The sequence below is a fragment of the Meles meles genome, chromosome 12 (assembly GCF_922984935.1).
Source record: "Meles meles chromosome 12, mMelMel3.1 paternal haplotype, whole genome shotgun sequence".
Classification (NCBI taxonomy): domain Eukaryota; kingdom Metazoa; phylum Chordata; class Mammalia; order Carnivora; family Mustelidae; genus Meles; species Meles meles.
In genome coordinates this window covers 80,721,480-80,733,512 of record NC_060077.1, presented here as the reverse complement: position 1 = coordinate 80,733,512, position 12,033 = coordinate 80,721,480, and the positions used below count along the sequence as shown (strand labels likewise).

General features: G+C 37.0%; 1 protein-coding gene across 1 annotated transcript in view; it reads right to left on the bottom strand.

Moving 5' to 3' along the window:
* The window catches only part of LOC123953924 (glutamate decarboxylase 1-like), a 72,972-nt gene that overhangs the window by 23,353 nt on the left and 37,586 nt on the right, over positions 1 to 12,033 (bottom strand). The window contains exons 2-4 of the mRNA XM_046024366.1: positions 5,369 to 5,485; positions 4,466 to 4,744; positions 1,761 to 1,851 (exon numbers count right to left, since the gene is read on the bottom strand). Of these exons, the coding sequence (XP_045880322.1) occupies positions 1,761 to 1,851; positions 4,466 to 4,744; positions 5,369 to 5,485 (487 nt within the window). The remainder of the gene's footprint in view (positions 1 to 1,760; positions 1,852 to 4,465; positions 4,745 to 5,368; positions 5,486 to 12,033) is intronic.

The window sequence follows — 12,033 nt, the reverse complement described above, 5'->3', positions numbered from 1 at the left end:
AGAATGAAGACTCTTGTTCCATGAGACACCATGTAAGAAGCAAGATTTATACACTGATATTTCAACCGACTCATTTCTGCCAGCACATGCCAAGTCAGTTTCAACATCTACACACACCACCCTTCTGCTCCTATTGCCATGCCATGGAGCAGGCATTATTTTCAGAGACTCACTAAACTTCCCAGCACAGGAGAAGGTGGTAGGACTGGAATTTGGTTCTCCTTGTTCCCACTGTCTCAGAGTATGCTAAGAGATCTCCATTCGTTAAAAAGGAGCTCTTCTGGGCGCCTGGGTGGCTCAGTGGGTTAAGCCGCTGCCTTCGGCTCAGGTCATGATCTCAGGGTCCTGGGATCGAGTCCCACATCGGGCTCTCTGCTTGGCGGGGAGCCTGCTTCCCTCTCTCTCTCTCTCTCTGCCTGCCTCTCTGCCTACTTGTGATCTCTCTCGCTGTCAAATAAATAAATAAATAAAATCTTTAAAAAAAAAAAAAAAAAGGAGCTCTTCTTCTGTATTTTCTTCTGTAGAGAATGATTAAGTCTCCTAACAATGGGAGTCTAAACAATGGAGTAAGATTTATAAATTGAGTTTTATGTCATCATTTATAGAGCAAAGAAACGTATTCTCTCCGAAGATAAAGTTCTTTTAGGCAACATATTACTCTGTGCATGTTTCAAAGGCCATAATCAAGCAATGAAAATTAAAAATAGCAGTAGCTTCTGTGAGCCACTTATGTTTGCATTTCATACCTACAAAATGCTGATTACTACCGTGAGCCATGCATCCTTAAAACCCCAACGATAACAAACAGTTAAAATAAACCTTACTTTTTCCACATCACAAAGCAGTCTCTCCTCATAAACATTTAGTTCTTGGTTTTAAAGTTTAAATTCCTACCAGCTCTCTCTTTTGATTGCTAGTTAAATTATATTAACATTTGACACAGTCTGTTCCTTTTAATTTCATACCCAATCATTTCCCCTGTCCTTTTAACCTTGAAAAATATTGCCCTAAAATTAACTTTGCTTCAAAACACTGCGGTAGAGGCTCCTGGGTGGCTCAGTGGGTTAAAGCCTCTGCCTTCAGCTCAGGTCATGATCCCGGGGTCCTGGGATCGAGCCCCGCGTCGGGCTCTCAGCTCGGCGGGGAGCCTGCTTCCTCCTCTCTCTCCCTGCCTGCCTCTCTGACTGTTTGCGGTCTCTGTCTGTCGAATAAATAAATAAAATCTTAAAAAAAAAAAACAAAACACTGCAGCAGTAGATCTAATTTTTATAGGACTGACAGGTTTGCTGTGGCAAAGGTCAAATTTTTAAAGAATCACACTGGACTTGGATTTTGATTTCCTTTAGAAGTTTACTTTATTCACCTTTGATCAGACTCAGGTTCTAATTTATATTCAGGTGACTCCCATACACTTGTGTGTGTCTTTTAGACTACTGTACGCTGTGGGCTCTTTGGGGGGAGTGTTTAAATGATTCCAACCCTAGAACCGGACTCACAGTTGGCACACCACTAACCCAGACTTGTCAAGTAACCTTTACTCCTTACGAAGGAATTAAGATCCTAGAAGTTTCTAGAGACTGTCCAGAGGACTGGATAAACCTCGAACAGTTCATCCAGGGAACATGGAATAGCTTCTTTGCATTTCTCTCAGGGTATGGACTATTTGGTTTTGACATGGCAAGCATCATATCCAGCAAAAATATACAATCTGCATCTTCGCTCGTATTTATGCTTGTGTCTGAGCCCAGAAGGACACTCACATGTTGGTATTGGCAGTGGCGGTCAACCATTCCCCGGCAAGTCCAACCACATCTAGCCCACTGGAGAGCTGGTTAAAATAGCGAGGATGTCCTAGACAATAGACAAAACTACAAATGAGTCAAGATAAAAACACGGGGCTAAAAAACAGTTCAATTTCTAGCAGTTTCTCAGTGAACAGGTATTCAGGGATCAAACACACATAAACGAATTATTTCATTCAATAAACACTACCGAGAGCTGTCATAGGCAGGGACAGCGCTCAGCACGGGGAACACGGTAGCAAACAGCTGGACAGAGGCACTACTGTGCAGATCCTACTGACCAGTGGAAGAAAACACCCATGTGTTTCACTGCAATTGTGAAAAGCACCACAAAGGAAAAGATTGGGTTGTTGTAAGACCATAAGACCATTCCTCGGGGGCTTAAGGTGGTCAAGGGAGCAGGAGAGACAATCTTTAGAGAAGGTTTTGTGGTGCTAAGTGACCTTTCAGGTAAAAGCTAAACTTAGTTTCCAGACAGAGAGCGGAGGAGGAGATGCATCATGGGTAGGAGAAGCAGCTTCGAGAAGTCACTGGGTTGAGGAAGATCTCCTAAGCCTGAGGAAGAGGAAGCCATCCTGGATCTAAAACAGAAAGACCCAGGCTGGGACGCATGAAACCGCTCAGTGAGTGGGGAAGGAAACACCTAAATCAAATTAATAATTTTTTTTCCTCAAAAGATGCTTCCACGTTTTTTGGACAGATATTAAAATGGTATTTTGAGGATTTATATTAATAAAGAATCACCAAACATTGTTGCCACATGGAATATTCTAAATATTTAAATATTTAATAATATAATTTAATAATAATATAATATTATTCTAAATATTTACTCTGTGAATATTCTAAATATTTAAATATTCTAAATATTTAATAATATAATTTAATAATAATATAATATTAATATTATTAATTAAATATTCTAAATATTTACTTTCCTCCTTAGTGTCTTTGCCTATCCCGAGGATGAAGTCCATCACGGCTCTCCCCGCAAACCTCTTTTCCCTCTGGTCACTTTCCCTCACCTGCAGCGCCCTCCTCCTGTAGCATCTGCATCGTTTCTAACCTGTAGGTGCTCAGTAACTGTTCATTACAACGGAAGGGATGGAATGTCTGGCTTTGTTACCAACCGTTTCTTTCTCTTATTTACTTTTTGCTTTCTCAGCATCTTTGGCTTTTCCCTTAGTGCTTGGTACCGGGAAATGCAGAGGCAGGGAATGGGCCCCTGGAGATTCTTCTGGAAGGAAGCAGGACTTGATTTACATCTGTCCCAGTGCTTTCCAATTGCCCTGCTGTTTTCCAGGACTTCTTTTGCTATTTTTATTTCTAACGAAAACTTATTTCAACTTCACATTTTCTTTATATGGTTGAACTTAGTCTTAAAACGTGCCTTTTATTTCGGAATCCTGTGAGGCTTTCTTTTTGCCTTATTCCATCATTTTTTTTTAGTTGTAAATATACTACATGTTATAGAAGTGCATAGAATAGAAAATGATACATACAGAATAGTAATTTTTATGCATAGATGTAGAGAAATTATCTACATAGCTATCCAAATGTTTATAATAAATACACTTGGAAGGTATAACTTAAAAATGTATTTTTATAAATAGGTAGTTTTATATGTGTCCATATACATATATATGCTTTCAAAGAGTTTAAAATATAAACATAATTGAAATCATATTGAGCATATTACTTTGTGGTATTTTTCTTATAATAATTAAAATTCTGTGAGAAATTCCCCTTGACTTTCCTAGGACTTCAAATGGTAACATTGTATAGTATCCTCTCCAAGGCATCCAGTTTATATAAAATAAATGTCAAAATGAGTATACTACTTTGGGGTTTTGTTATTAAAATTAATGCAGAAATGAGCATTCTTAAATATAAGTCATTTTCCCTTGGGTGGCATGGTTGATCAGTTTGCTCTGAAGATAAAATATTTGTGATGGGCAAAATACATTATTTTAAGTGTCTATTTGATGTCTATCAAATACAAAGCAAGTCATCATACACAAATGATTTCCAGTTATTAAAATATTCATGAAATATTTCACAGATCACATAATAAGAAATGAATAATAAACCCAGGGATACAGGTTGTATTTGGACGCTTTTTGTGTGTGTCTCTTTCCAAAGATTATGTTGTTTCCAATACATTATTTAGTATACAGTTAAGACTTTTAGAAAAAGAGGGCCATACGGCCTATTCAAACAGTGTTATCTCCTGGAAGTACCATGGCTTTAAGTGGTTAAGAATAAAATTACAATAAAGTTAATCGAAAAACAATTTCTAAAATATAGAATGTATATATACATATATAAAATTATACATACATAATTTTATGTCTCTATATTTTATTGATGTAAAAGGATAACCAATTGAACATCAATAATGAATTTGACCAAATGAAATAGATTAAGTGAAAAGAAGTTAAGATGGTACATTTAGTTGCCCTTGGGATGAAACTCCCCAAACCAAAACTATTTCTACTTTTCTTTGTTAATTAATAAATAATTCATATGGGATAACACCAATTTGAAAGTAAATTAGACAAATGTTTTAAATAAAAATGAAAAAACTGGACCATCTTCAACATACACATAACTTAAGACTATTCAACCCGTCTCCAGCTCAAGCGCATTAATCTGAAAATCACCTGTTTTAACACCGTATTTCAAGGTGTCTGTACAGTCAACAAGTAACTGCTCCAAAGGTTCAGGATGGTCAGACAGTTCCAAGTTAAACCCATCCAAACCTTCGAGAAGTTGATGAGGATGATGGAAGTCCAGTATTTTACTCTTAACATCAAAACTTTTTTTGATGTAATGCAGAAGAATGTCTACCACTTGTAGCAAAAAACATTTTGTTAAATCTTTACCGTCCTTGGATGGCAACAAATCTAGAGAGAAAAAAAGAGAAACAGCCAGGTCAGTGACTGGAGTACCAAAGAAAATCACCATGGGGATAGAGTTTTGATAACTGGCAATTAAAGATACTAAAAGCTCATGTTAAATAACAAGTAACATTTGTCCAAATCTTACTTATAATCTTCATTCAAAGTCCCACTGGATAACAATTTTCACACACACACACACACACACACACACACACACAGCCATTTTAGATTAATGTCATTGGAGTAATGAACCTTCTAGATCCCCCAGGTGGGGGGAGATCTTAATATATTGTGTTGTCAAAAAATGAGCTGTCCATTGTACATTTAGAAGTAAATTAAAGCATCGAGGGCGCCTGGGTGGCTCAGTAGGTTAATTAGCCAATTCTTGATTTCAGCTCTTGTCATGATCTCAGGGTTGTGAGATCGAGCCTGGTGTCAGGCTCTGTGCTGGGCTTGGAGCCTGCTTGAGATTCCGCTCTCTCTCCCTCTCCAGCTGTCCCTCCCTGCACCTGCTCGTTCTGCACCTGCTCTTTCTCTCTCTCTCTCTCTCTCTAAAAAAAAAAAAGTTAAAGCATCAAATCTTAAGGAAATTACAATTGCTTCAATAAATATGTAGATGACAGAAAAGAACGAAACAAATCGCATTTGTTATGGACACCATACCTGAAGCATAAGCATTTGATAAATTAGTCATTGCCTTTTCAGTCTGAACGTCTTCTGTCACATTTTTCTCAGTTGATCGAAAAGTAGGACCAGATTTTTTTCTCATCTGTTCCATATCTAAGTTAGAAAAGGAAGTGTTTTGTGATTATTAAAGCATGCTCATAATATGTATTTAATGCTTTTATCTGTAAATAGATGCTTTCAAGAAATTTATAATCACTGAATTTTTATTTATATCCACATGTGACTCTGGTGGGTAGGTATAAACTGGAAAGAAGCATTAATACTACCAAAATTATGTAAGGCTCTTTTATATAGAGAACAAATGATACAATTTGTGGTTGTTAGTTTCATATCAGTCTTGTGTACAAGATTAGAAATTTAGTAATTAAGACCTACCATGTTTAATTATAAATAACAATGACTATTTCATGATAAGATCCTGCTGTTAACATTTAACTATATGTAATAATGTCTACCATATATATATATATATTTTTTTTTTAATATTTTATTTATTTGACAGAGAGAAATCACAACTAGGCAGAGAGGCAGGCAGAGAGAGAGAGGAGGAAGCAGGCTCCCTGCTGAGCAGAGAGCCCGATGCAGGGCTCTATCCCAGGACCCTGGGATCATGACCTGAGCGGAAGGCAGAGGCTTTAACCCACTGAGCCACCCAGGCACCCCTAATGTCTACCATATATTAAGAGCTCTAAGTGATTTGTACACATTTTAATCCTCACAATATAATCCTACAACATAATCCCATTTTTCCCAGTATGCAGATAAAGAAACAAATTTAAAGAATAGTAATAATCCTAAATCTAAATAATTATAAATAATTCTAAAATCTCACATGTATTTTTCTATTTAATCCTCATAACACAGGGTTATATAGATGCTATTATTAACAAAAATAGCTTATATGGTAGAGCTAGGATTCATCGACAGATGTTTGAATCCAAAGACCATTTTTTAAAAATCAGTATTTAAAAACAGTAAGTCCTGTGGTCCTCTTCAATAAAAATATTAAACCAAGCATTCAATTCAGCAAATAAGCCATTCTTAAGTACCTTTTAATGTTCTGGGCATTGTGGGGGAGGTTGGAATTCATAATACCAAGGTGTTTGCCTACAGCTAGACAGAGAGAAAATATGAAGTAATCAGAAAATAGTTTCTAGCCAAATTTTGTAGTTTTGGCTTTATAATAAGCTTAGTGGTATTAAATGCTTCCAGTTCTAATGGATTTTTCTTAAAATAAAATAAGCCATTCCCTATATATTTCAGATCGCATTTTTAGAATATAGCAAAATCACTTTTAAATTGTTTTGATCAATGCTTAAGCATTTTAAAGTGTTTATGTATGACAGATAAAAATGTTCTTTTAGAGCTTTTTCTCATAAAGACTAAAAACCTGATACATGAAAAAACTGTGCAAGACTCAAATTACAGAAATGTGGGGTGATTTATAAAGCATACAGTGTACTTAAAACAAATTTTCCATATTACGTGTTGACCCTGTAGAAAGAAATATATTAGGCTAACTCTTTGTACAATTTTTTTCTAGAGGAAAATTGCTTTTTAAAGTTTCCCTGCTATACCAAGTGAATAATAATTAATAAATTAAGTTCTAAAGTAACTAAAATTTTAGAAGCATACCTCCTTTTAAATGATTAGTGGAAACAACAATTATAAGAAAAAGTGAAAATGTAAAAAATCTACACATGGAACGATATTACAAATGTTTATAGAGAAATTATGCAAAACCCAAAAGATTTGATATATTTGCCTAAAAACTATCCTCCATTATTAGTTCAACTACACATTGAATCTACAACCTAAAACTATATTAAATTTATATTTAATAACAAAATGACCATTTTAAATACGTAAGACAAAGACTGCTAATAAGTTTTTGTCAAAATATGTGATATATGATTAATGTGATTAATAACCATATAAAATAAGACTTTTTTTGACAGTCTGCACTTTTTGACAAGTAACATTCAAAATCCTACTCTTTCAGTTAATAATAATTGCCATTGAATTCCCACTTCGCACAAAATTTCAACTTACTTGTCAGACCACATCCACACTTCTTGACGTCCATGTTCTGTGAGAAGATTGTACCTGCTTTCAAAGACTCCCTGGAGCCAGAGTGTGCTTTTTATGTGATGGGAAAGAACCTGATCATGAAAGGTGTGTTGACTGCTCTAACTTATAACATAGACTCTCTTAAAGTCCTTTTTATTAATGGCACAGAAATCTGAAGCAATTTCATTATTTGTAAAAAGGTCAGGGATACAATGCTTTTATTTGTTTAGTGAATTAAACAAAAGATGATTGCAGTGTATTTGTGTTTAAGCATAGCTTTTTTAAAAGTATGATTTCATGTCAAAAAAGGAATAGGTTTCAACTTCCCTTTCTTTTTAATTTTATTTTTTCTTCCAGTGTTCCAAGATTCATTGTTTATGCACCACACCCAGTGCTCCACGAAATACTGCCCTCCTTAATACCCACCACCAGGCTAACCCACCCACTTCCCCTCCAAAACCTCAGTTTGTTTTTCAGAGTCCAAAGTCTCTCATGATTCGTCTCCCCCTTGGATTTCCCCCAAATCACTTCTCCTAAAGACATGTGAAAAAATGTTCATCATCATTAGTCATCAGGGAGAGTCAAATCAAAACCACATTGAGATGGGCACCTGGGTGGCTCACTGGGTTAAGCCTCAGCCTTCGGTTCAGGTCATGATCCCAGGGTCCGGGGATCAAGCCCCCACATCGGGCTCTTTGCTCAGCGGAGAGCTTGCTTCCCCCTCTGCGGAGAACCTGCTTCCCCCTCTTCTCCTTCTGCCTGCCTCTCTGCCTACTTGTAATCTCTGTCTGTCAAATAAATAAATAAAATCTTAAAAAAAAATACCCAACACATTGAGGTGCCACCTTACACCAGTTAGAGTGGCCAAAATTAACAAGATAGTAAACACCAAGTGTTGGAGAGGATGTGGAGAAAGGGGAACCCTCTTACACTGTTGGTGGGAATGCAAGTTGGTGCAGCCACTTTGGAAAACACTGTGAAAATTCCTTAAGAAATCGACTTCCCTTATGGACATTGGGGAGGGTATGTGCTATGATGAGTGCTGTGAAGTGTGTAAACCTGGCTATTCACAGACCTGTACCCCTGGGGCTAATAATACATTATATGTTAATAAAAATTTAAAAAAAAAAAAGCAACTTCCCTTTTGACAATAGCTTTTATCTGCAGAGAGAAGCATTAGGTACTTAACATTCTAGGGTAGAAATGAAAAAAATGGATGGTATGTTAACGATACAATTCCCACTCTTGTAACGTGGGAAAGACTTTTTATTTCATTTAATTAATTAGTTAAAAAATTTTAAAGGTGTTATTTATTTATTTGAGAGAGAGAGAGAAAAAAAGAACATAAGCAGAGGAGGGAGGCAGAGGCAGAGGGAGAAGCAGACACCCCGCCGAGAAGGGTGTCCAATGTGGGACTTGATCCAGGACCCTGAGATCATGACCTGAGCTGAAGGCAGCTGCTTAACCTTAACTGAGCCACCCAGGTGCCTGACAACCTTAACATTTTAAATAATCCAAAAATACATAACGGTCATCACTTCTGAGCCTCATTTCCAAGTATATATTTTCTCCAGAATTAATCAAAAGTCCACTTATCCTTTGAGATTTAAAACTATCAAATAACGTGCTGGTCAACATTATTTTTCTTCATTAAACAAGTTTAAGCATGTTAATGAAAGAGCAGGAAAACACTGATGATTCACATAAGAAAATCACCTGGAATACATCATTCTCTATCCTAGGCATTTGGGTGCAATTTATAAAATGATGAAGTAGCTTAATTTATTCTAATAATAATGGAAAAAAACATTGTGGTTTGTCAAAAGCCATTGACAACTCCCAACGCCATTTGAGATCATCACCACAACTTTTTCCTCATTATAGAGTGCATTTAGAGCTTGTAACAAACAAAAGTATATGCATTTGATGATTTGAAAACCATTTCCCCTTCCATTGCTTTCCAGTGGAACTGATGACGGCCGAAGTGGCATCCATGTGGGAAAATTGAAGAAATAAACTCCAAGGAGCTCACAGCTGTCTTCCCACTTCTTTCAATGATCTGCCGGGCTTCCTTGCTCTGATAGTGCGTGACCTCCATTAAAGAAGATTGTCCCATTATCTGCATTCTACAAAGACGAACCCTTCTCAGCACTCCTCGACTTGCCCCCATCTCTGTCAATGAGGCCACCCACGAGCGCCCACTCCTGTGAAGTGAGGCATCCCTCCCACCCCACGTTCGTCCCCAAAGCTCCTCACCTGCCCCTTCCTTTCTCACACATAAAAACCACCAGCAGTCTCTGATCAGGACTCAAACAATCCCAGTTCTGAGGAAATGGGTTTTGAGCCATAAATTACTCTCTCTCTACCACTCACTTCTTCCCTTTCCTGTCCTCGCTGTTGACAAATAGACTCTTGTCTGTAGACATGCTGAGAACAGAACCCTCCCCAGCCCAAGGGGAAATCAATGCTGTGTTTGTTTCCTCTCACCCTAATTGTATACATTTGTAAACACAGATAAATGAAATGAAAACCCACAATTTGTCTCTACAAAGCAAGTGAAAGCTTTCTTATATTACACAACATTATATAGGACTACAAAGGGAGAAAAAGAGGACAGACAATACTCCCCCTTCTGAATGAATAGTAATATTAATGCCTAGAGATTTCTTTCGCTGGATCCCTGATGTATTTTGTACAGTGCTAAATATTTTTCACATGTTGAATCTTCAAAGTTGTTCTATGATTCTGGTATTATTATTATCTTGTTCTGTTCCACATGTCTCCTTACCTCAGTTGCACCATCAAAGCGGGCATGATAGGAATACCTGCTCACGGCTTTGTGGTATCAAGAGATAATGCCTCTTAAGGTCTTCTAACATTAATTCCTCATGTCACTCTTTTCTCTGGAAATCCTGACAGACCAAAACAAACAAAAAGTAATTTTGAGAATGCCACTTGCTCTCACTTGAAGTGCACACTGACTTCCCAACCACTACGTGATAGAGAACTTTACTGACATTTTCCTTCTGCTACCACTTACTACTCATTTACAGAAATTTTCTGCATCTCAAAAGTAAGTTCATTCACTCTTTTTCTTACTTCCCCTCATTATATTTTGTGAAGTTTCTTCTGTTTCAAAGGCCTTCCTTCTTCCTTTCTTCTAATCCAAAGGTCACATTTAACACATATTTATCAAGCACTACTTATACGCCATTCTTCTAAGCTAAATTTGCATTAACTCATTTAATTCTCCCTGAAACCTTATAAGAAACCCTGCTGTTGACTTTCTCCATTTTACAGATGAAGAAACTAAAGCACTGAGATTTCATGTTATTTGCTAAGAATCACATTGCTAATACAGGTATTCTGGTTCTAAAATCCACTCTCTTAACCCTATCCTGAATTCTATCTTAGAAGGTCCAACTCACATCTTAGTAGCACCACAAATATTTTCTTATCTCCATCACTGAGCTGAAGTGATCTTTATTTTTCTCTGTATTATCACACCAAATATTGGTCAATTTTTATATAGTTTATTTGGCAGTTTAATGCATTTATTAGAAGTTGTGTCTTAGGGCACCCAGCTGCCTCAGCCAGTAGAGCACGAGACTCTTGAACTCAGGGTTATGAGTTCAAGCCCCACGTTGGGTGTAGAGCTTACATTAAAGAAAAACAAAAGAAGTTCTGTCTTGATGTGGGAGGGAAAGTACAAAATGTACATTAAATATTGCCCTTATGGAAGTTACAACTTAGCAGAAAAGTGAGTAAAGGACAGGAAAGTGTCCTATCTTACTAATGGGAATGTATTATTAAAATGTATTATAAATACACTTATAATAAGAATGATAATCATAGATTCTAGAAGAGACATGGGACAGAGTGGTACAGGAAGGTTCCATCAAGGTGTTCTGTGAAAATTTAGCAGGAGATGAACAAGGAGGATCTCTCTACAGAGGACAACATGTAACCTAAAACATAAAGATTAAGCATCATCTAACTATATGTTGAGGGAAGAGAACATATTCAAGGAAGAATCAAACAAATGCACAAGAATTTAAAATATCATGGGGGCACCTGGGTGGCTCAGTGGGTTAAACCTCTGCCTTGGGCTCAGGTCATGATCTCAGGGTCCTTGGATTGAGCCCTGCATTGTGCTCTCTGCTCAGCAGGGAGCCTGCTTCTCCCTCTCTCTACCTACCTCTCTGTCTACTTGTGATCTCTCCCTCCGTCAAATAAATAAAATCTTAAAAAAAAAAAGAGTTTGACATGTCAGATGAAGAAATAAGAGAAAATCAGAGTAGGGGACACCTCAGAAAACCAACAGGGAAAATTAATCCTGGGCAGGTGAGAAGGACATGTGAATGTGTTTGGTGCTTATCCTTAGAACAACAGAAAACCAGAGAAGGTTTGAGATGTGCAGTGACATGACTGTGGTTTCCTTATGGTTGTAGAAACAGTGGTGAAGGGATGGTGACTGAACATAATAAGTATATTAGTAAAACTCTGAGCAAGAGCTGTTTATCATCTTTGAGATTAACAGATAATCTCTTATTATGAACTTATGCCTTCTG